Source organism: Eschscholzia californica, unplaced genomic scaffold (genome assembly GCF_041429995.1).
Source record: "Eschscholzia californica isolate CP2 unplaced genomic scaffold, dmEscCali1.0.p SCAF_1, whole genome shotgun sequence".
NCBI classification, from domain to species: domain Eukaryota; kingdom Viridiplantae; phylum Streptophyta; class Magnoliopsida; order Ranunculales; family Papaveraceae; genus Eschscholzia; species Eschscholzia californica.
The window spans coordinates 77,360,838-77,386,193 of record NW_028238198.1 but is presented as its reverse complement, the minus strand read 5'-3'; the positions used below and the strand labels follow the sequence as shown (position 1 = coordinate 77,386,193).

Genomic DNA, 25,356 nt, shown 5'->3' with positions numbered 1-25,356 from the left:
AATAAGCCACTGACAACAAGAGACATCGAAGTTGCATGCTGCACCAGTGACCCGATGCTCTGACTGTGAGTCACTCGCATGCCTTCATGGCCCGTCGAAAGACCCAGTGCTTGGCCTGGAACTTCAGTCCTTTCTAACAAAAGAACGTTGAAGATGATTTCGGGATGTGACTAGTTATTTCAAGAACATACGAGTTGGTTCCAAGTTCCAACAAAAAATTATAGACCATCTAAGATAAACCATTCTAACTGTAACGATGTTATAATTGATACTTCAAGATAACAAAAAGAGATTCTTTTAAAATGACAAAAGAAGGTAACGTAGAAGGGAAACCAACTCATTGAAAAGCATTGAAGTACCCTTTCCAGTTATGTACATACGATTGATATAGGTCATTAACAAAGGAAGAAATATCAAAGGCTTTTACAAACAAAAGAAAAGACGGGACGCCGACTTCTTGATTGAGTCCAACGTATTTTTCACCGAGTTCTAGATCAAGTCCAACTTACTTGTCACCATTGATTCCGAAGATACGAACCTTGTGCATATTAGGGAACTTGGCAACGACCAAGACGAATACAGCAAGTGTGTTGAGGAAAAGGATAGGTTGTTGGTAGTCAGTTGTGTGTGAGGCCATCAAGTATCTGCGAAAAACACAAATGCTAGCTATGATATCTAAAATTGGTAGAAGTTCAAAAATCAGTGTTACCCATTTGTTAATTCAATCTAATACTTCTATGATATTCAAGATCCTTTAACTACCATGTAAAAACATGATAAACCGATAACCCAGATAAAAACTTGTAATACATATGTATGGACATATGGCAAGATACTACATCAACTCCATCCTCTAAGTTCAACAAAAAAAAAACTCCATCCTCTAGGTCATGGATAGAAAAAAAATGTAAGCCAAGGAACTTCTGCTTTTCCAGCAACATTATAACCTCATAGAGACAACTGACATGTTCTGAGAACCAATAAATTATATATGGAAAATTTTGAGCGTTGCTTAGCAAATCATCAGTACAAAAAACTCCAAAAATTGACGACTGAGATTCTAACAGCGAAGATATTAATTTGGGTATACTTACAGTACCACTGGTACGACAGTCAAAAATTTTCTGTTCCGAGTTAGCTGCTTCCCGCTGTCGATTTGCTCCCACCAGGTCAGTCCATTATACATTCCTTGGTCTTCAGAAAATGGAGTTCCTTTCATCCAGTGGAAGAAGTAATAAGTGACCTAAAAAAGGCATATAAATCATCCTTAGTGGCAATGAAAAAACTCAACTAGTAACGAATGAGAAGTTTAACGAAGTTCCAAGACGCCAAATTTTGTTAGCTTTAGTTCAAGTCTCCACCATTTTCTCAAAAAAAATGGGACAGCTTTACTCTTCCTATAAACAGAGCAACTGGATCTAGGCATATTAGTATAAAAAGCTCAAACCGTTAGTAGTCAGCCCCTTGTTAAAATATAACCCCATTCTGCTTATTTGACTCAATTTGTATATGATATACATGTTTTGCATTCTAAACTATACAAGACTGAGTGTGGTGGTATTTCGTCCAATTAGGATCTGCATTTTGTTGCTTCATGACTCGATTCAATAATTACTACTATTCGTTAAAAAGTGCATGCATCAAAGAGATAAACCATATTTATATAGAATGATTCAAAGCATATAGACCTCAAATTGGTTACTTCTTTCTAAGCACTAAAATCACATTTGGGTAATTCTCAAACTTCGCCTTCCAAAAAGCACTTCGGTCTAGCCTCCTTGTGCAACCCATCACACAACGACAAGAACAATTCAACTTCGGTCACTTCCCCTAACAAATGTCTAAACAATAGTATCATATACCCATATTGACAAGCCTACTGGTTTCTGTTTGTGCACATACATCATTGTCATCTAATTTATGGGTAATCATATTTTGATCAAGAAACCCCCAAATTAGCTTAAACGAACGAAAAGAAACTATACCAATACTAGATCAACTCCCAAGTTTTCACTTTTAACAAGCTACAAAGTTTTCTTATATGAACATTTTACATTCTTCGAACAACAGAAAAAATAATTGAATCCAAATTCAGTAACAAAACCTAATAAAAACCCAAATAAGATAAGCAATTAACAACAAAGAGATCAAATCATGCAGCAAAAAAAAGCCCTAACCCTAAAAATAAAAATCATTTGACACACATATCTACAATTTGCATGTAAGAAACAATCAAAATTAAGAAAGAATAAGAATTCAAGGAAATCGAAGGGTGAGAGAATCTTACAACGAAATGAGAGAGATTAACAATAGTCCAAGCCATGCCAGGTGTACAATTGAAGAGAGATAAAACCACAAGCCATGAAAAGAAAAGGATCAATATATAAGTTGTCCAAACACCAGGATACATAAACCACTCCGTGTTCTTATTCAGATCTGGTGGTGGTATTGCTTGTACATACAATTTCGCCATTATCGTTCGTCGATCCTCTCTTTATCTATTCTAATCGACAAAATTTTAGTATAATAATTAACCAGTAAAAGAAAGATCAGAACAATTCGGAGAAGACACGATGAGACAGAAGATAGAGAGAGAGAGAAAGTGAAAGAGTTGTTGAATTAAACGGAGCTTTTCTAGTGAGAGAAAAAGAAATAAATGAAGATGAAGAAGAAGAACTAGAAGTTTCGAACCGATAACCAGAAAAGAGACATCGTTGATATTTTATAGATTAAGTTACCAAAATACCCTTCACATTGATTATATGAGCATGCGGATGGCAGCCGTTGGATTTTTTATACTAGAAAAAATTGGAATTCCCTCATCCAATATACGATATCAACAAAGGATTGATTTAGGCTCACAACTTGGCGCAATCGGCTTTTAGTCCCCAGACGTAAGAGAGTTACTCTTTCGTCCTTTCAGTTAACTTCCTCATATAATGTATCTGTTCTCTTTTAAACTTTTAGTCCTTCGGACTATTCTAGCAGATACGTTTGTATTAGGTTTATTTAATGAAAGCTTTATTCAAAAAAAACAAAGGATTGATTTCGTGGGGAACTTTTGGAGTATATGTCAACAACTTAAACCACTTGAGCAACCAAGTGTTGACAGAAGCACTTTCTATCATGACATTTACCTGCAATGTGCGGCAAAAACGAAAAATGCTAAATGGATCGAAATATGAAGGCAAATCACAGGTCGGACATTTATGTGGTTAACTCCCACGATGTCTCAGTCACTTAGGCATTCGAGCCCAACATTTATGTGGTGGACTCCCATCGGATGGATCCTATTGAGAGAGATGTCTCAGTCACTTCGGCATGTAGTCGACCCTATTTGGGGCCATTTAGCATGAGAACTATCACTCAAACCACATGCAAAAAACAATACTAAAACTGTAGCTATAAATGCTTCCGTAAGGATCATCGAAACTCGAAAGTGAGACAAAATTTCAATAGTGTGTCATAAGCCTTGCATGGACGTCTCAGATAAGAGACTCGGAATCTTGCATAAAGAGACAGACGAGAAAATAGCTACAAAAGACTAGCTAAAACTAATTGCAAAGTGTCGCGAAATTGCGTACAAAGTGTCCTAAGTTATAAACCACCACCAGATGAACTATCAACTATGATGATTAAGGAGTTCCTCATCAAACCGAGTTGGGCAAACCCTAGAAAATCTCTTCTTTCATGATGAACACTGAAAAAAAGTTGTTAATCAATTGCTACATACCTCTACCGATTTCTAAGTACGGAGCGAGAGACCTCTCTATTTTTGACCTCATGATCTGCCCATTGACGTGTTTAGGTACGGCGTGTTAAACTATTCACCCATAATATTCCTTCAAGTCTTTCCGAATATGTTTTTCATATCCTATGAATATGGAACAACATAGTTTGATATACCACCTAACCTAACACATACACATCAACTACCACTTCAAATGGTCAACTGATGTTGTTGATCTGCATTACTTTCAAAGCACTTTCCATAAAACTATTAAATAATTCAACAACATTTAATCAAGGAATCTCATACTCATGCTAATAATTTTGTTAAAAATGGTTTCATGAAGGGCCAAAGCCAAATAATTGTACAAGATAAATATAGAATAGAAGTTGGATACACTTAACTATCAAAGAGTAACAGTAGCATTACCGACTTCGTCGAAACCGACCATCAATCTTCTCTTTGAGGACTTGGTTCTATAACACCAAACCTCAAGGGCTTCACTCAAGTCTGGAAAATTTTCCTGGTTGGTCTGAATCCAGTCGGAAAGAATGTCAGCTTGGTCATTTACTGGCAACCCTAGCACTATCGAGATTATAGCCTTTTCGATATTCTCGCATGAATCATCAGCCATTTTATATGGAAAACCCAACTCTTCGTTACCTTCCGAATCCAGTAGAGGCTTCATTTTTCTAATATATGGAAGCCATGTCTTCAAAAACTGTATCCGGACTGGCACTGGAAGACTCACCTTTCCATAACCGATAGCTTCCAAAACCTTTCCCGTGACATCTATGAGCTTCCCTTTCAAACCCCATAAGATGGAGTCTAGTTTCTCATCTTGAATTATCTCCAAGAGATGATCTGAAATCTGAATCCAGCGAGAAACGAAATCCAGCGATAGATTCATCTTGGTGAGAACGGTATTCATCCACTCCAAATCCAACAAACTCTGCATGATCTTGTTCTCAACTTCTTCGGATAAAGGATAGGATTCCTGCAGAAGAGAGCTAAATTCTTTCTCAAATACAGGAAACATATCCGAAACACCCAATTTTACCTCGGCCTTTATTTCATCATCAACTGTGACCAATGGGCCATCTTCATCTTCCATTAGCATGAATTCTACTTGTTCGCAAGCAGAAGTTTTTAGTTCAACTAAGAGAGGAGAAGTTCTACTTGTGGACATGAGAAAACGAATAGCAGAGAGGAAAACATTTTTCCTGGCTTCAAGATCTACGGGTTGTATTCTAGCTAATATAGGTTCAGCTAATGAACCCAGTCTCTGAACTATTTTCAAGATTTCTCCTTCTTCCTCATCTTCCCAAGGAACAGCTTCAAGATACTGAATGCATATCTTCGAGATTTCTTCACAATGTAAGCTAACTGCTACCTGAAGAACACCAAGAGCTATTCTGACAGAATCTAGTGGATCAAAGAGTGAATCTTCAGAAACATAGAGCATCCTCAAAAGCTTAGCGACGTATTCATAATCAAGTTCTAAACATGGAAGCTCGATAAAGTTGTTAGTGTTGGGATGAGAGAGTCGATCAGCAAAATACTTGCTTTTCTTGATGAGAACGAATGAGTGACAGTAGAAATGTTCACGTCTTCCTTCTCTGTTTCTCAACTCAACAATAATGTCAGTATTACTCGGATCACCAAGTTTGTAGGTCTTGGAAACCCCAGCTTTGTCCATGTGTCGAATGAAGGAATAGATTCATGCTTTATGTCCCTCAAACTGGAGTACCTGAGAATGAAAATGAATCTAGTCAAATCCCAAAGCATAAATATAAGAAGATGAACCGAAAAAATATTGAAGTAAAACGAACTGTCGGTCTGAGTCTAGTGCTTGTCCTGTTATGTGATCTACCGATGCGAAACAACCCTTAAAACAACTACAAATTTGAAGGAATTGACCTAAACGTTTATAACCATATATCGACTTCCTCTCACTTTGGAAAAAAAAACTAAAGAAACCCAATACCAAAACCTAGTGCATAAGCCTGTGGAAACGTTTACTCATTGGACAGTTAGTCAACACCTTCAATAGTTCCTACTTTCTTAGACGATTAAGTTAACTTAAGTAGTTTTCGTAACTAAAATGGTTACTATTTATGATGAAACATAATTAAAACATGAGTTAAGGGGATTATGTAAGAATAACCAGAGTAATTATCAATACAAGAACAACCTAAAGTAGCATAATCACAAAATTAAATTCATATCAATTTCAGTGTCATCAAAAACCAAATTATACTACCACACTACATAATTAGGGCAAACCTAAGCACATAGTAGCAATTCTATATAAAAATGTTTTTCCACTTTATTGTCCTATACTACTAAAACTGACTATCTCAAGGTTTCACCATTTATCTACAAGGATTTTGAGTGAGAGAAGAAAAAGTAATTTCTTCCCAATTTACTCAGTTTCCAGCTAAAAAGATACAACTAGAACAATACGAATTCTTAATGAAAATTAAAGAAAAAACAAGTAATTAAATCATCAGATTTCAGCAAAGATTAGGTTAAAAAAACAATTAGCAACTGAAATTATAAATTTCATACCTGTAATTAGATCCACATAGTAGCTTTTTTGTGTGAAGATAAAGCAGAAAAGATGAAGAGAAGAGGAACCCTAGATATTTTCCCCAAAAGTTCTGAAGAGAGAGAGAAAGAACAAGAGAGAAACGACATCAAGACAGTAAAGTGGGAGAAACAGAAACAGGAGATAGAAATCTGACCGTTCATTTTATTCACCTAGACAAATCTCATGATTGTTAAGGGCATTATTGAGAGTCCGTTTGTTATCTGAAGAGAAAGGAAAATGATGTCTCCTGAAAAAAAATACTGTAATTGAAATCTTTCGATTTCTCTCTCCATCGTCTATCGATATCTTTTTTTCGGTTGTCTTATCATTGTTACAAGAAAAATGCCTTATGGAGCTGAATATGGCATGCTTCTTGAATTTGCTTTCCCCTCGAAGAAAATACTGATACCGCAAATTTTTCACAATCAAGGAAATTTGAGCATTTTGACATAAGGATGTTACATTGTTGATATCTATCCCCTGCCACATGATATAATAGATTCCTTTACATATAACCTGTCTATACAACTTTTTTTAGGGTTTCCACCTCAAATGCTTTTCAGGTTCTGATGTTACAGTTGGTTAAATCCAAAGGAATGCATACAAAAAATTTCTGACATTGTTAAGCTCAGTTGATCTCTAATGACTCGAGTACACGACGAGCTTGGATATGTAAAGCTGTTTGTCGTTGCTCTGGATCCAGGGTCGACCCGAATTGACTTGCTGCCCATATAAGCGATGCAGATCTCTCGCCCAAAAGTCGCCTTATATCATCATGTACACGCATCTTTGGAGGTCTTTCCCTGCTGTTTAGATGCCCAATGAATAGCAGCAAGAACTCCCCACACTTCAATCTGGATAAAAGAGAAAGTTTTCAGGATTTGTGTAGTAGAACCAGATATCGAATCTGGGCAATAACAAAAACACATAATCTTGAATTACCCAAAAACAAAATGGAGGAAAGAAGACAGCCGTGATGTGGTTGTATCATGTCATACCACAAAATTTAAGCCAAGTACTCGGTCAAGTTAACCATGTCAGCAACTAATCGTTATTTGTGTGAACCAAATGGCTCAAAGAAACATGCAGATATTTTGAAATCTGGCAATGGTTCAATAGGGTGTCTAGAAATATTCAGCTCCATCCAAGAGGTATCGTATATGATATTTTCTTAATTGTGATAAACATTAGACAACAATGTTGAGCCTGAGAACCCTTCAGTCCTTTCAATCTCTTTGAAATTCGAATCATTGACTTCAAACTAGTTTGGTCGTTAATTTGTAAAGCAAATAGTGGGTAACAAGTAGATGGAGGCAGATATCATTTTCTTTCTTCTCCTTTTTTGCGCCAAGCAGTTAGTCCATATAATACAATTTTAGAATATTAGCAACAAAACAGTGTGCGTTATGTTCATGTAATCATGTTTGTTTATATTTTAGGAAATATTTAGATTTTAGACCTTGTAATAGAGCCATAGTTTCGTAACTGTTTGAAGTAAACATGTAAATCATGTAAAAACACTTTCACTCGGTTTAAGCGGAACCAACGCGAGGACCTAACTAATAAGGTTTTCATTGGTATAACATAATTTTCATTCCTCGCAGACACAAAAAAGTACAAGATCTAGCAGGAGACAGGAGGAATAGACAAACCAAATATAAGAGTAGTAGCTAAGATAGCTAACCTTATGTTGTCATCCATTTGTTTGTCCTTAATGAGCCTTGCTACTTTGTCAATACCACGGCATGCTTCAAATTCCTGCAGAGGAGATTGAATTCATTTCCTAAAATTTTAAATGAAGTGAAAAGACTATCGAGAACAATGATACAACAACTACAAGTCAAAGACTACCCCAGACCTAAAAACACTCAATAAAATTCATTTTCGGGTAAAACTCTCTATCTCTTTCTTGATGGACTTTCTCACTCGAAATCAAGGCCTTTGGTTCCCCTTTAGGTCTGGGCTAGGCTTGCTTTTTTAGGTGGTTGTATCATTTTTGTATCGAGATTCGAGAATATGCTATTCACTGTACTGCAAATATTAATAATAGGTTTCTCGCATCCATCTGGATTACATTAACAATAACGACCAATTTGGACCTACGCGCTTTCCTTTCCTTTCATTTTGCCAAACATGAGGTCACATATCCATTTTTTCTGCATAAATTCTAGAAGAAGAGAACAAAAGAAAAAGTGACTAGTTTGTAGTCTATGGAACGAACAAAAAGGAGGTACATTCACACCTACGTGAAGATTACTGATATGCCCGGACTACGAAGCTCATAGTTGTTCAAAGACCAAATGTGAATAGACGATCAACTTATCAACGTAATGTTTTCCCACTCATCTGCTTACATCGTTTGACTAAGCATCATATCTTCCATTACAATTTCTTACTCGTATAAATAACAATATGTTCTTACTAACCAAAGGTAGAAATGTAGAAGCATTGTAAACATGATGAATCTTTTAGATAAACATTTTAGCTAGAACTCTATTAATTTTTTCATTAATAATTACTTGACGTAGGCAACTAGATTAGATGAGCTCAAACACAAGTAACTAATATTGTGCTTAAATTTCCTACTCCAAACTATTTCTAATTAATAGAGTATTGAGTATTGATAAAACAATGCAGTAATAAACATATGTTCCGAACTATCTAAATAAAAACAAACTTACCATCTGATTAGCTGAGGAATCTAACATTATAGAGATAAATGCATCTAAGCATGCTCCTTGCTCAAGAATTCCTCTAGTAGACAGTATATTTGTCAATACCTGCATTTTGATCAGAACAACATTAATTCAAGAAACGCGTAATATCATCAGGATGTGATAAATTTAGGAAGTAAAGTAATTAAACCAGAATTTTTCTCACCTTGATTGCATTGAACTGATGAGCCAAAGCTGTACTTCCAACATGTAGAAGACAACATCCTTCTAAAACTCTGAGGGCAAGCGCGATTTCTGTATCCGTTGACGGACTGGTAATTTTCATAGGCTCCACAGAGAATATATGATCTAAATTTGGTATTTGTTCATCTTTGGATTGCTTAAATGAGTGTTGAAACAACACAGGAACCACTATTATGCCACACAAAGATCGAAAGTCAGCCCTTTAATAGTAACTAATCACACTCAAACATTAGACAAAAAATAATCAAAATTAGGCAAAAACTAGGAATTGATTTCAAGGGTTGGGTAACAATAATTATGCTTCAGATTAGCTCTATTCTATCTAAATTGCAAAAGGGTAATTCAATTTCAATCAAGTCAGCCCTTTAATAGTAACTAATCACACTCAAACATTAGACAAAAAATAATCAAAATTAGGCAAAAACTAGGAATTGATTTCAAGGGTTGGGGTAACAATAATTATGCTTCAGATTAGCTCTATTCTATCTAAATTGCAAAAGGGTAATTCAATTTCAATCAAGTCTGTCCAACAAAGATACTTGTAATGTCAATCCAAAATTAGCCCTAATTCTCACAAAATTGCAGTACAAAATGCAATCCAAAATCAGCCCTAGTTCTCAATAAGAATGCAATCCCAAAGTAAGCCTTAATTCTAGCTAAAATGAAATTAATTCAATCGGAGCCCTATGTGGAAAACCAGAAGGAAATCAACATTGCATAGACATGACAAAATGAATCAAGAGAGAGAGAAAAAGAGAGACCTTGAAGTTGAGGAAGGGATTGGCTATGGGAGAAGAGACGAATAGCGGAATCAGATTCAGCAACGGATTGAAGGAACTTAAGGAGATTACGAAGACCACGAACACGAAGGAAGGAGAACTCAGCACTGGCATCTCTTAACCCAGTACGAAGAGCTAGGGTTACTTCTCTGTACAATCTTTGTTTGTTTAGAGAAGATACAAGTTCTCCAACAGCACTTGATGATTTTGCTGATGATTCTTTCTCATTGTTATTATTATTACTATTACTCAAACCCTCCCCCCAAATTGGCTTCTTCAGATTCATTCTCCTCTCTCTCTCTAAACTGTCACCTGATCTGATCTTCGCCTTCTCTGTAGAGATGCACAAAAGGGGAATGCCAGATTTACACAATTTTTACAAAAACCAATAGCTAATCTTGATTTGTGTTACTTTGGTGGTGGTTAAGTTGTGAAATATTTCTTCAACAAAAAAAAAAAAAGTTGTAAAATATTGACTACACTGTGCCAAGTGAATCGGTAGTAGTATTTTTTTGGGTTAATTCCGTTTTGGCCCCCATATTGTGACCAACTCACCGTTTTGGCCCCCAATTGTGTCCGGCAGTTCGTTTTGGCCCCAATTTCCTATTTGGCCCCACCATATTTTTGTAAGCTTCTCCATTATACCCTTATGGCAAATTCGTAATTTAAATGTGTTTTCTTTCTCTTTGTCCACCTCACCAAGCAATTTCCACGTCACATTTGTCCACATAAGGTCGCCGGAAAATGTCGCCGGAAAATGTCGCCGGCGACATCATTTCCGGCGACCACCATTTTTTTTTTTTTTTTAACTTCTTCTTCTCCAACCATCTCCTTCTTCTTCTCCAACCATCTCCTTCCTTCTTCTTCTCTCTCTCTCTCCTTCTTCTTCTCTCTCCTTCTTCTTCTCTCTCTCCTTCTTCTTCTCTCTCTCTTCCCCTCTTCTCTCTCTCTCCCTCTTCTCTCTCTGTTAGGTTTCCGGCGAAGGGAAACCCTTCGCCGGAAACCGTCTGGATCTGGGGAAAACCCCAGATCCAGACACCTCTTCGTCTGGATTTTCCAGACGAAGAGGGGTCCTCTTCGTCTGGAAAATCCAGACGAAGAGGGGTTCCTCTTCGTCTGGATTTTCCAGACGAAGAGGGGTTCCTCTTCGTCTGGATTTTCCAGACGAAGAGGGGTTCCTCTTCGTCTGGATTTTCCAGACGAAGAGGGGTCCTCTTCGTCTGGAAATTCCAGACGAAGAGGGGTCCTCTTCGTCTGGAAATTCCAGACGAAGAGGGGTCCTCTTCGTCTGGAAATTCCAGACGAAGAGGGGTTCCTCTTCGTCTGGAATTTCCAGACGAAGAGGGGTCTGGATCTGGGGTTTTCCCCAGATCCAGACGGTTTCCGGCGAAGGGTTTCCCTTCGCCGGAAACCTAACAGAGAGAGAAGAGGGGGAGAGAGAGAGAAGAGGGGAAGAGAGAGAGAAGAAGAAGGAGAGAGAGAAGAAGAAGGAGAAAGAGAGAGAAGAAGAAGGAAGGAGATGGTTGGAGAAGAAGAAGGAGATGGTTGGAGAAGAAGAAGTTAAAAAAAAAAAAAAAAAAAAAAAATGGTGGTCGCCGGAAATGATGTCGCCGGCGACATTTTCCGGCGACATTTTCCGGCGACCTTATGTGGACAAATGTGACGTGGAAATTGCTTGGTGAGGTGGACAAAGAGAAAGAAAACACATTTAAATTACGAATTTGCCATAAGGGTATAATGGAGAAGCTTACAAAAATATGGTGGGGCCAAATAGGAAATTGGGGCCAAAACGAACTGCCGGACACAATTGGGGGCCAAAACGGTGAGTTGGTCACAATATGGGGGCCAAAACGGAATTAACCCTATTTTTTTTTGTTGAAGGGAATACATTAACATAAAAGAGTCTTTTACAGATTACTAAGAGGAAAAACATAAATACAGTAAGTAACGTAATACATCAAAATATCAGAACTGAAGAGGTGCATTGTATAACTTCTGTTTGTAGAGCAGTCTTCATTCTGTAGCTTGCAAGGCTGGCAGCTCTTCTTGAGTAAGATACCATATTTAATCTTGAGAGTACGGCTGGTAGCTATAAAGATGAAGCTCGTATCTAACTTCTCGTAACACTTAAGATGGATTAAACATACACCCAAAATTTCCGGAAGAAACGAGGGTGTCTGCAAGATGGAATCATAGGATGATTCCGGGATATCCCGCCAGTATTCTTCATATACAGAGACCATATTCGATTGAATTCTACAATGTAGAAACAGCTCAAACACCTGGGAAATGGGATTGCCGTCATAACCCGAGTATGAAAACCCTGCTAATCCGACAAAAGATCGCAATAAAATTGCGTAAAGGGGTGGAAGTGAACATGTTACAGAACTTGGAATCAGAGTTAAATCTATAATATCAACATAGACACATAAACTCAACAAAAATTGAGCTGGAAGATAAGTAACATAACCTGCGCGACTAAGATGGAGATAAAAATACAACGAAGAGTGCCGACCGCGATCGAAGGGAAAGTTTAGATATATGCTTATTATTACTGGTCCGATTGAAAGGCGTAGGTGACTAGCAAATGAACGATACATGTACCTAAACTGATATCGGTTAAAGATGGATGAAACTAGCAAGGATGGCCGATCAAATTGATCGTAAGTAGTTCGACCGAAAGTAGAACACATGACTATTTGATTAAGCATATATCTGATAGACAGCTGAAGTGGATTGGCCTGTGTCGAAAGAATTAGGCGAGTAAAGAGATTAAGCCTAGGTTTGTTTAATAATGATGAGAGTGAAGTATAATATGACGTCAACTTCAACATATTGATTATAGGTGAAAACAATAATACTCTAAGATGGGTATACTTTAAGATGGGAATAGATAGCTAACGATTAATAACATGCAAGATGATATTAAGTGAAAATATCTAAAGGAAAATTAGTACCAAGATTAGGGTTAATATAAACGTCCCTCCTATCTTCGATCTAGTACTTGTTATGATCGAGATTCAAAGCAATACGGTATACTTCCCTGGGTTGATTGCGCTAAATACCTTCGCCTATCCCGAGATCCTTGTCTTTTGCTTGTTGTCCGATTTTTTAGATAGTTAATGTACTAGAGTGAGAGATTTGATAGTGTTTACTTTTGGATGAAAAGCCAGTTTTTTAGCGTTGGGGATTAGCTGATCATTAAATTTCCTGGGTAGATCTTTATGTGTAATGGTTGGTGGTTTAGATCTGGGATTACATGTGAAAATTGATGGTGGGATGGTGGTGGATTTGTAGGGAAGGCTGGTGGTTTAGGTTTTTGGTTTTGGGGGAAAAAGGAGGGGGAGAGTCTCTCTCACCTAAAAAAATCTCTTCGTCGGTAGTAGTTCTTGAGTGCATTGTAAAATCAGTTGGAGATGGATAAATCAAATATTTCTTTGATAATTTTTTATTAACCAAGTTAGGCAAAGCCTAGTATCATCACAACAACAAAAAAAATTGATATTCTGGAAAAATGGATAAATTTTAGGAATACAAATTCTAAAAAAAAATTTGTGATCTTTTGTTTCCTCCCAACACAATCCGCCTTTAATATTATCTTTTAAGTTTCTTCTTCCTCCAACTTATCCCATCTATGGACCACTTTCGACCACCACAAGTCCACAACTATCATTTTGTTTTTCGCTCTCTTTGATTTCTCTATCAGATTAATCACTCTCTCTCAGATCTTTCTCTCGAGAGGGGAGAGAGAAAGATTCGAGAGAGAGAGAGAGAGAGAGAGAGAGAGGGAGAGATTGGAAATTTAAGTTACGTTCAGACAACACCGTCTAACTGAACGATCATTCTTTCTTTCCAAACTTGCTTGTTTAATCGTTTATCAAGGTTCTAACTCTATATCCAATTGTTTTGTTAAAATTCAAGACTCTCTTGTTTCTCCACAACATCGAAAGGTCGGCCTTCGAGAAAACAAGTAAATTTTTCGGGATCCAAAATTTAAAAAGAAAATTGTGCATTTTGTCAATTTTTCTCATAAAAAGTTTTAAAGGTAAACAAAACATCTTCTTCTTCATATCCGACCACCAACTTCGACTACCACATCCAACCACCACCATCTCTTAATTTAGTCCTAATTGTTCTCGGTTTTCTAAGGGTAAGGTGGTTTGAAAATTCGGTTTCATCTGGCGAATTAGTTTTTCCTTAGAACGAAGTTGTTGGAAGTTTGAAAGCAATCAAGTTTGTAACGTGTAGGACTTCATCAGCAAGATCTTCATCCCAGTTGAAGTTGGTAGTATCCTCTTGGTGATCAACTCGGATGAAGCCGAGGGTGACGAAGTAATAACTCGGTTGAAGCCGAGTAGTGGGAAGAAGTTGCTCTCGGTGTGAACAGAGAGGAAGGACAGTAACTCTTGGTTGAACCCGAGAGGTATGATAGTGACTCTCGGGTGAAGCCGAGAGTGAAAAGGTGACTGAACTCGGTTGAATCCGAGAGGAGTATGCAGCAGCTCCGGTGAGACCGAGAGATGAAGTGAGAGAGCTTCGGAGAGACCGAGAAGAAGAAGAAGATGATATGTTGATCGTGTGAGAGAGATTTAGGTAAAACCTTTTGTTTATTACACAATAACATGATTATACAATATGTATCTAATCCTTTATATAGGTTTACAAGAAGAGTTTAAGAAAAATAAAACTAACTAAGTATGTGTTTATCTAGTAATAGGAATCCTAATCCTACTAGGATTACTATAATTATGTGAGCCTAAGCCACTCGGTTTAGCCGAGTGGAGTGAACTCTAACACTCCCCCTCAAGTTAGAGCGGGAATGGAAGTAACGCCTAACTTGCCAATAATGTTCTTGAACGGTTCTGCTCCAAGTGGTTTGGTGAAGATATCCGCTAACTGGTTGTCTGAAGTGGTGAAGCGAGTGGCAATGACGTTGTCTTTGATCTTCTCACGAACGATGTGGCAATCTATTTCAATATGTTTCGTACGTTCGTGGAATACGGGGTTATCAGCGATATGGAGTGCAGCCCGATTGTCACAGTAAACTGTCATCGGGTCTGTGTGATCAATTCCAAAATCAAGTAATAAATACTTAAGCCATTGTAGTTCACAAGTGAGAATGGCCAAAGCTCGATATTCTGCTTCTGCAGATGATTTCGCAACCGTTGGTTGTTTCTTTGATTTCCAAGAGAGTGGACTATCACCCATCATTGTAAAATATCCAGTAGTTGATCTACGGGTTGAAGGGCAGCCAGCCCAATCCGAATCACAGTATCCTGTAATATGGAGAGAGCTGTCTGCGGATAAGAAAACTCCTTTATCAAGGGTACCCTTCAAGTATCGTAGAACGCGATGAGCTGCGTCTAAGTGTACTTGGCTAGGTGTTTGCATGAATTGGCTCAGGTTGTTTACGGCGAAGGTGATATCTGGCCGTGTAACCGTTAAGTAAAGTAATCTGCCTATGAGACGACGGTAAACTGACGGATCTGGTAAAGGTGTACCGTCGGTGGGACTGAGACGTAGTTTTTGTTCCATGGGAAACTCAGAAGGACGTGCAGCGGTGAGTCCAGAATCTTTTAAAATATCAAGAGCATATTTCCTTTGACATAGAAAAATGCCTTGTGATGAGCGAGATACTTCGATACCAAGGAAGTACTGCAGGCGACCCAGATCTTTGAGTGAAAAGGCTTTATTCAGAAATATTTTTAACTGGGAAATAGCATGATCATTATTTCCCGTGATAATTATGTCGTCTACATAGACGAGAACAAAGATTTGAGTGGAGTGTGAACGGAAAGTGAAGAGAGAATAGTCGCTTTTAGACTGAGAAAAACCTCGTTCAATAAGAACGGAGGAGAATTTGGAAAACCATTGACGGGAGGCCTGTTTAAGACCGTATAAGGACTTATGAAGGCGACATACTTTAGACTCCCCCTGAGATGAAAAACCGGGAGGAAGTTTCATGTAGACTTCTTCATGGAGATCGCCTTGAAGAAAGGCGTTATTGACATCCAATTGATGGAGACTCCACCCTTTAATGGCGGCAAGAGATAATAGAACACGGACAGTAACGAGTTTTGCGACCGGGGCAAAAGTGTCGTTATAGTCGAGTCCCTCGATTTGAGTGTAACCTTTGGCTACTAGACGAGCTTTATATCGTTCGATGGAACCATCGGAATTGAATTTAATTTTGTATACCCATTTGCAACCAATAGGTCGCTTGCCGGGCGGAAGATCAGTGATGGACCATGTCTTATTCTCTTCCAGAGCGGAGATTTCCTTAGCCATAGCTTCCTTCCAATGAGATGATTTCATTGCTTGAGTGAAGGAGGTAGGCTCGGTAGTAGATAATACAGAGGAGAGGAATTGTTGATGAGATGTGGAGAATGAATTAATGGAGAAGTAGTTTTCAAGTGGGTACTTGACGGAACATGTGTTGGAACACACATAATCTTTTAGGTGGGACGGTGGTCGGCGCGATCGTGTCGGTCGGCCGGAAGTCTCAACCGTTTGGTTGGAATTAGCCTCGGGCGGTGATGGTTCCGTCGAGAGGACGTCGGACGTGGAACTGTCCATGGCTGCTGGAGACGCTCCTGTTTGGGGAGTGTCACTAGCGGTCGCTGAAGGCACCTCGAGCGAGGGTACCTGTTGTAATGGACCGGGAATGAAACCCGGTCCAGCAGGGGTGTCTGAAGGCACCCCTGAATCAGTAAGCTGCCGAACAGCAGCTCCATCGGTGGTCTGTTGGACGGCGGGAACAGCAGCTCCATCGGTGATGGTGCTGCTGTTTTGTGCCGAAACAGTAGAGGTTTTACTGGGCGATGGAAAATCGAAGGTGTCATCATCTTCGATGGAAAGGAACGGTTCTGGATCCGAGTCGTTCGGTGTTGCCGAAGAATATGAGGGAGACATTGGAAATTTGTTTTCAACGAACGTGACGTCTCTAGAAACAAATATTCGTCGTGTGGAGATATCATAAACACGATAACCCTTTTGTCCATTTGGATATCCAAGGAATATACCGGCGGAAGAGCGGGCGTCCAACTTGGTTTGTACCAAAGGAATTCGAGCATAGCAAAGACATCCAAAAACACGGAGATGTGAAAGATTTGGAGCAACACCCATGAGGATTTCATGGGGTGATTTTCCATCGAGAATGGGTGTCGGTAATTTATTGATTAAATAAACCGCGGTGAGAACACATTCTCCCCAAAAAGAGAGAGGAAGGTGAGCTTGGAGTCGTAATGAACGTGCCACTTCAAGGATGTGGCGATGTTTACGTTCAACTACCCCGTTTTGTTGGGGTGTATAAGTACAACTACGTTGGTGGGTAACCCCTTTTTCGACAAACCAACTTTGTAGAGAGGAATTGACAAATTCGGTTCCATTGTCCGATCGAAAGGTCTTTATTTTACAATTAAATTGTGTGGAGACATAGGTAAAAAAATTCATAATTGTCTTAATGGAATCGGACTTAGAATCCAAAAGAAATATCCAAGTACAACGTGAATAATCGTCTACAAGGGTGAGAAAATATCGACACCCGGAGGTGGATGGAACCGGAAAAGGTCCCCATAAATCCGCATGTACCAACTCAAATATGTGAGAGGAAGAAGTGGTACTAGTTGGAAAAGGTAAACGACATTGCTTAGAAAGTGGACAAACATCGCACGGTACTTTATTAGATAAATATTTAAAATTCAAACAAGGAAGTTTGGAATGGAAATATTGAAAACGACTAAAAGATGGATGGCCTAAACGCCAATGCCATAAAACAAAAGACTCATTACTAGAACTATCTTTAGTAAGACTAGAAATTGAAAAAATTGGACGCTCCGTGCGAAGGAAATAAAGATCATCATGAAGACTACCATGCCCAATCGTTGTCTTCGTTGTTCGGTCCTGAAAAAGACACAAATTCCGGTCAAATAAGACGGTACAACGAAGTGATTTTGAGATTTGAGAAATAGAGATAAGATTAAATTGAAAAGATGGGATGTGAAAAACATCTTCAAGATAAAAACTATTGGAAAAATAGACAATACCAATATGTTCAACCTTTACCCGTGAACCGTCCGGTAAACGAACGTATAAATCCGGTGGTGCAAGGGAATAAGAGGAGAATCGAGATATATTTGAACAAATATGTTTGGCGGCTCCCGAGTCAATGACCCAAGGAGGATGAAAAAAAGAGTAATACTTACCGGTAAGGTTGATTAGAGGGTCCTTGTTGGTGTTGCCTTGAGAATTGTTTGTGGACGGTTGCCTATTTCGGTCAAGGAGTGCCAATATGCCTTGGTATTGCTCATTCGTGAAGGAAGTTGCTGGAGGCACCCCCTGGCCGGTTGTGTCAGAAACCGAGAGATTTATGTTCTCTTGTCGGGTGCGAGTTCTTCCTCTTTGACCATAGTTGGGTGGATACCCATGTATCTTGTAACAAGAGGAAACATCGTGTCCATGGATTTTGCAATTTTCACAAAAGGGACGAGGACGTTTTGGACGTTGTCTCTCGGTTCCATTAAAACGAGTTTGATTAAACTCATTGTTTCCAACGGCAAGTGCCGAGTTGTTGGAGTCAATACTCATAGGAGTGACTAAGTTTTGTTGAACCTCTTCTTGTTTAATAAGTGAATGGATTCGAAGAATCGAAGGGAAGGGTTCAATCAATAAAATTTGACTTCGAATAGATGAAAATCTATCGTTAAGTCCTTGAAGAAATTCCATGGCCCTATCTTGATTTGTTCTTTCAAGTAAGGAACGACCATGTCCACACGTACAAGGCTCGGTGATAATCAAGGAATTGAGTTCGTCTTGAAGAGCCTTGAGGTTGGTGAAATATGTAGAAACATCGGAGTTGTCTTGTCTAAGGCAAGAAATCGCTCTCTTCAATTGGAAAATTTTGGGAGCATTGCGTTGATGGAAACGATCATAAAGATTGTGCCATATATCGGAGGCCGTTTCATCATATAAGATGGATGATCGAAGAGGTGGATCAACGGAATTGATGAGCCAACTAGAAACAAGGTCATTACATCGTCCCCATTGTTCTAGTTCATTAGGATCGGTTGGTTTTTCGATGCTTCCATCAACAAAACCTAACTTAGCTTTAGCTCTCAAGGCTTTAGTCATTCCTCGGGACCATGAAGGATAGTTATCACCGGTGAGAAGTGGTGTGATAAGAATAGTAGTGGGAGAATCCGAATGGTGGACATCAAACGGCCCACTATTGATGTTGTGATGAACTTGAGAGGTTTCCGAAGTTTCGGGAGTAGTCATCTCTTAAAAAAAAATTGAAGTCTGGCTCTTATACCATGTGAAGAGGTAGTATCCTCTTGGTGATCAACTCGGATGAAGCCGAGGGTGACGAAGTAATAACTCGGTTGAAGCCGAGTAGTGGGAAGAAGTTGCTCTCGGTGTGAACAGAGAGGAAGGACAGTAACTCTTGGTTGAACCCGAGAGGTATGATAGTGACTCTCGGGTGAAGCCGAGAGTGAAAAGGTGACTGAACTCGGTTGAATCCGAGAGGAGTATGCAGCAGCTCCGGTGAGACCGAGAGATGAAGTGAGAGAGCTTCGGAGAGACCGAGAAGAAGAAGAAGATGATATGTTGATCGTGTGAGAGAGATTTAGGTAAAACCTTTTGTTTATTACACAATAACATGATTATACAATATGTATCTAATCCTTTATATAGGTTTACAAGAAGAGTTTAAGAAAAATAAAACTAACTAAGTATGTGTTTATCTAGTAATAGGAATCCTAATCCTACTAGGATTACTATAATTATGTGAGCCTAAGCCACTCGGTTTAGCCGAGTGGAGTGAACTCTAACAATAGGCAAGTTCGTATTGGTCTAGAGGATACCCCCGAACCAGTACGTTGTCGTTTTTCTGCGAAGGGGAGATCCTCCCCTTCGTCGTAATAGATAGGAAAAGACGGAGGAGATGAGAGGATTAGGAGAGAAAATAATGGTGGTGGGACACTGTGAAGAAGATGGTGGTAGTCGAAAGTGGTGGACGTACGGAAGGGAAGAGAAAAAGGTTTGAAAAAAACACAATTAAAGGATGTCGGTAATTGTCGTTTGCCGACAACCCTTACTGAAGTGGAAAAAGAATGATTGTGAGGGTGAGGAAAACAAAAGGGGAAAAAAACCATTTCATTCAAAATTTTGTGCGCCGTATATATTTTTGGTTTCTCCAAAATGGTGGCCTAACAAAAACTAGCGCAGACGAGCCATCTTATTCAACCAAATAGATGTAATTAGGACCAAGGACAGTATATATTGGAGCATCCACAAAAAAATATTGTACTTCGATAGAGGTAATAGTGAAGATGCTTGAAGAAGTATTAACAGTATATATGGAGCATCCACAAAAAAAGATAAAGCAACCCTTTTGTCCTAGCATTCGGATGAAGTAATGGATTAAGCCGATGATCCAAGGAGTTCTACCCAGTCGACCAGACGACAACCCAGACGGCCGAACATACTCGGCCCCTTTTGGATCAAGCCGAATTGATCAAACCCATGAAGATCTTAGTTATCCTCATGGATCCTGTTTTGTATTTTTTGTTTATCTAAATACCTTCATGTATATCTAAATACTTCCTATAAATATACCTTGTACAAATCAAATTAATTACAATTGAAATACAAAAGACTTTTGGTGTATTTTATTTACTCTGATCGGTTTCTCTCTCGCTTTCTCAATTATCTCTTCGGCTATTTAATTTTCACAAGAAGATAGAGAGGAATGAGATTTGAAAATCTATAATAAATTAGGGGTCTTCAATTAGAAAAAACACTTGGAATCCCAATAAAACTGCTAAGATTTTTCAAATTTTTGGAAAATTATATTTTTAATTTCTTTTACTATAATTATAATTTTTTTCTTACGATAAATTCAAAGCTAAAAAAATACATATTCATATTCAAGATTTTTATATCATGTAATTGATATATGCTCGGATTCTTATATTTTTGTGTTTAAAATTAATTCATCTGAAATTTTCGTCCTATTCTTTTGTCAAGGAGATGAGGTATACATATGTAAGAATATTAGGTATTGTTTTTTTTTTATAGATAGAAGACTCTAGATCGTTCGCGTTTGTTATGTGAAAAAAATGTATTTCCTTATGCCCAAAATAATGTCGTTGATTGTGGAATATAAGCATACAATCGAGTTTCTCAAAAAAAAACATACAATCGTTGTATCAAAATATTAAGGTTATTTCCAAATAGCCCCCTAGTCTATTACATGTTTCCTGTCTAGCCCCCTATATAGTTAATCGAAACTATCCAGATGACCTCATTTCTAGTTTTTCGTCCATTGACTTTTACTCATTTTAAGACTTTTCATAATTACCGACATCTTAATTCTTTCATGTCAACTCTCTTTTTTTTCTCTTTCTCTCATCATCTTTTTCTCTTTTTCTTCCCTAGATTTTCTTTCTCTATACTTGATCTTGTGACTCTATCATCTAAAGGGTTTAAATGTCATAAACTCTTAACAATTTCTTCCTCAAGAGTTTAAACCTCATGGTCTTTTCAGAAAAGGAGTTTGTACAACCATTCCATGATAAGTAGGCACTCCTATCACGGATCATGTCGCTTCTTCCTTGCATCATATTTTTCTCTTCTCTAGAAAAGAGAAGAGAAAGGAGAGAAAAAGTTAGAATTCTGATCTCTATTTCTTCAGTGTTTTCTGTTCAATCAATTTGGATTTTAGAGGTAAGTTGTTTTTTCGTTTTTGATTGCTGAAAACCCTAATTTTTGTGGTCTAGTTCCACGATTTTTGGCTTTTGTTTTTGCCCGTGTTCAACTTTTTTTGGTGATTTTCATGAGAATTTTAGGGGTTTTTTTTTGTGAAAGAGATTTGAGTTGAACGAAAAAACACCATTTGTGGCTACATAATTTTACTTGTCACCCCTTATTAGACTGAGCAAGAGTTAGGATTTTTCGTACTTTGAAGATGAAGTTCACAATTGAAATTGGGTGAGGTTGAAAGATACCTTTTTGGTTTCACAAAAGTTGAGGGCAATCACCATCCCAGGGGCGGAACTACGTGAAGACAACCCAGACTACAATCTGGGTTGTGTCTTTAAAGTTCCCCACCATATATATATCAATTAGAGGTAGTAGCCTGGTTGGTAGAAAACCTTGTTCTGCATCTGTCAGGTATTGGGCTAAACCACATGTGAAGGGATGATTTGTTCTAATTTTTTGCCAGCGCTTTGGGAAAAGCTAAATAGTTTCCGACGTATGAAATTTTAAAGGGAATATGTAAAATTTTGAAAATTTTTCGGGGAAATATATTTTATGGGGAAATTTTCCACCTCACCTCTCTCTCTTCTCCTACAAGGTCGCCGGCCGGAAAATTTTTCCGGCCGGCGTCTTTTAAACCTTAAAAAAAAAAACTTTTTTCTCTCTCTCTCTCTAAAACTCTTTTTTTTCCTCCCTCTCTCTCTAGATCTAGAGAGAGATGAACAGACCTTGAACGGATCTGTTCAGACCTAGATCTAGAGAGAGAGAGGAAGAAAAAAAAAAGTAAAAAGTAAAAAAAGAGTTCTTGAGTGAGAGAGGAGAGAGATTTTTTTTTAGTTTGAAGGTTGTCGGCCGGCGAATTTTGCCGGAGAAGACAATGAGGTGGCGAGAAGGTGAGGTGGCAGAGAGAGTGAGGTGGTGAGAGAAAGGTGAGGTGGTGAGAGAAAGGTGAGGTGGAGAGAAAGAGATGAGGTGGAGAGAGAGTGAGGTGAGGTGGAGAGAGAGTGAGGTGAGGTGGAGGTTTTTATTTCCCTCTAACAACTTACAAAATAAAATTGTGACCAATTTTTGACCAAGTCTTCACACCTCGGAAACTAATTTGCTTTCCCCAAAGCGCTGGCCTAATTTTTTTGTGCGTTTTGAGCAGGGTTAATTTGCGTTTTGACCCTAAATTTATAACAAATTCCTGATTGAACCCCCAATTTGAAACCAACTGTCGTTTTCTTATTTGTGTCTAGGATTCTTTTTTGGCCCATATTTTTCTTTTTGAAATTTGTATGGTGTTGTATTTTAATTTTGCATCCTTCTATTTTTTTTCCTCACTTTCACTTTATCTTTCTCTCATCTATACTATATTATTTTCTCCTCTGTTTTCGTATTTCTCCACTTCTATTTTTCCCTTATTTGTTGTAGCGAAGGGGAAGGTCCTCCTTGTTGAAACCTTTTGTTTCGTAGACAGCTAGCTCAATATGTCAATCACATTTTGGTTTGGTAAGTCGAAGAAATTTATGTCATTTTTTGTGTTTGCAGATAGCTGAGTTGATGCTCATTTGTCAATTGATTGTTATGATTTACGAATTATGATTCTTAATTTATTATGAGTTGTGAATCTTAGATAATTTTAATTTAATTAATTAGTTGACATCTAATTGCCAATTGGCATTGTTCATTGATTTATACTTAGTGTATTTGATTGTTGACGGATACAAGTTGATGTTTGATGCATGAATGTTTGAAAAAACAAAATTCAAAAAATTTACGTAGATGTGAAATGCATCGTTAATAATGTATTGTCGTCAATAGAAATTACCTTTGAATAACACTTTAACATGTATTGTGGTCAATAGAAATTACCTTGGAATAACACTTTAACATGTATTACATGCATCATAGGTAAAAACTTGTTTCTAGTGACTAAGCGTTAAATTTTTTGGATACAACGAAGTTAAAGCTTAGCCTGCTTAAGTTATGATCCTGACCATTCCGTGAAAATATTATTTGCAATTTGAAAACAAAAGTTTTAGAGAGAAAATAAAGGGAAGGAAAAGAGAAAGAAATGATGAGAGAGAGAAAGATAGTTGATTACGTGAAAGAATAAAAATATTATTGTTGGAAAGTCCTAAAAATGTTAACATTCAATGTACGGGAAAGTATAGAAGGGGGTCATCCGGGTATCTTCGATAAATTAAGTAGCTAAGCAGGAAAGTAATCATAAATTAGGGGGGTCATTCGAGAAATAACCCAAGTATTTCTTTTTTGGAAAGTGATTAGGATACTCATTAGTCATTACAATGCATTGGTAAACGAATGAGATGTGATAAAAACGATAACTGTCAAATTTAAACTCTTACAGAAACATACCTAAATTCCAACTAAACTGCTTTATTTATACATTTACTAATCCAAGTTTCGTAAACTATGGATTCAACAACTTCTGGAGTCGAACATGAATCTTCCAGAATTTTAGAATTTATGTCAAAACTATCGACCAATCAAATGTTGACAAATAACCCAAGTAGTAAATATAAGAAAAGCTAGATTTTGTAGAAGAAATATATGTTTTTAACCTATGGTACAAGTAATAACTAGATAGATATACCTTGTGGTGAAAAATACTTTTTTTTTTTTTTTGTTGAACTAGTGAAAAGTACTTTCTTGGAAAGAGGATTAAGATAAAGCCGAACTTGAGAAAACTCAGTAGATTTAAGTAACTATTGGACGGTCATAAAAACCCTAGCTAGATTACCCGTGAAATCAACGGCTAATAGGGCAAAGCAAGTTGGCATTCAGTGTTTCAAACCCTTACGATCATGAAAACAAAATCACAGTTACTAGTTCAACTGGAGAAGACCTAGATTTTTTCGTTGATTCCTGAACAAGAAAGAGGAAAAATTAAAAGTTGTCCAATTAGGTTTTCAACCTGAATTTGGATTTCTAGAGGTTCTCTATATAAACAAAATGAGTAAGTGAAGGCATCAGTGTAAAATCTATCTATTCTTTTGCTTTCCTCTATCAAGAAGAAGATTAGCCAAAAGAAAAGAAGAAGAAGAAGAAGAAGTTTTTTTGAAGCATGGGTTCTGTATCGATTATGGGTTCTGATGTAAGTAAGGGTTCTAAGGTTTCTGGTGCAGTTAAGGGTTCTTATGCAATTAAGGTTTCTAATGCACTCAAGGGTTCTGATTATATAAATGCTGAAATTGTTGCTTCAAAGGTTTATCATGAACAAGTAAGAATTGCAAAGTTAGTGTATGGATATATGAGTATTGCAGAATTGGAAATAAGAAGACCCCAAATCGAAAAAATTCCTGTTGATGTTAACTTCATTAAAAGCATTAACGTTGAAGAAATTAAAATACGTACTACAATCATCTCTGAAATTACAGAGTGGGAAGAATTTGGAACGGTTAGAGGTATTAAAAAAAGACATAGACCTCATGTTTCCATTCACTATACTCAAGTCGGCCAACCTGCAAGCAAGGGAACCACTCAACGAAATAAAAGAAGTAGGTCTAATTTCGACCATATTCGCGTGATTCCTCGAAGACCAAGATCCAAGCGTAGAAGAACTACACCACC

At 37.8% G+C, this 25,356-nt stretch overlaps 2 protein-coding genes across 3 annotated transcripts; both read right to left on the bottom strand.

The window, feature by feature from the left end:
• Positions 1–245: 245 nt before the first annotated feature.
• On the bottom strand, positions 246–3,716 carry LOC147569386 (uncharacterized). The gene is made up of 4 exons (XM_086655868.1): positions 3,197–3,716; positions 2,288–2,857; positions 1,095–1,243; positions 246–644 (listed from the first exon to the last, which is right to left on the bottom strand). Exons 2-4 carry the CDS (start codon positions 2,471–2,473, stop codon positions 506–508), a joined length of 474 nt encoding a protein of 157 aa, XP_086511994.1. The 5' UTR covers positions 2,474–2,857; positions 3,197–3,716; the 3' UTR covers positions 246–505.
• Positions 3,717–4,018: 302 nt separating this feature from the next.
• ISI1 (binding protein) lies at positions 4,019–10,528 on the bottom strand. Of its 2 annotated transcripts, XM_086655867.1 has the most exons (7): positions 10,003–10,528; positions 9,204–9,409; positions 9,005–9,103; positions 8,008–8,081; positions 6,494–7,177; positions 6,302–6,393; positions 4,019–5,480 (listed from the first exon to the last, which is right to left on the bottom strand). In XM_086655867.1, exons 1-5 carry the CDS (start codon positions 10,304–10,306, stop codon positions 6,952–6,954), a joined length of 909 nt encoding a protein of 302 aa, XP_086511993.1. In that variant the 5' UTR covers positions 10,307–10,528; the 3' UTR covers positions 4,019–5,480; positions 6,302–6,393; positions 6,494–6,951. The 2 variants fall into 2 exon arrangements, with proteins under 2 accessions (XP_086511993.1, XP_086511992.1); XM_086655866.1 differs by lacking the exons at positions 8,008–8,081; positions 9,005–9,103; positions 9,204–9,409; positions 10,003–10,528 and having other exon boundaries at positions 6,494–6,808.
• Between the last annotated feature and the right edge of the window lie 14,828 nt (positions 10,529–25,356).

Excerpts from the sequence above, each read along its gene's own strand:
- LOC147569386 (XM_086655868.1), bottom strand. The coding sequence starts at position 2,473 with ATGGCGAAATTGTATGTACAAGCAATACCACCACCAGATCTGAATAAG. Across the intron at positions 1,244-2,287 it reads TTAATCTCTCTCATTTCGTT|GTCACTTATTACTTCTTCCA; the intron begins GTAAGATTCTCT and ends TGCCTTTTTTAG. Across the intron at positions 645-1,094 it reads ACTGTCGTACCAGTGGTACT|ATACTTGATGGCCTCACACA; the intron begins GTAAGTATACCC and ends TGTTTTTCGCAG.
- ISI1 (XM_086655866.1), bottom strand. The coding sequence starts at position 5,429 with ATGGACAAAGCTGGGGTTTCCAAGACCTACAAACTTGGTGATCCGAGT.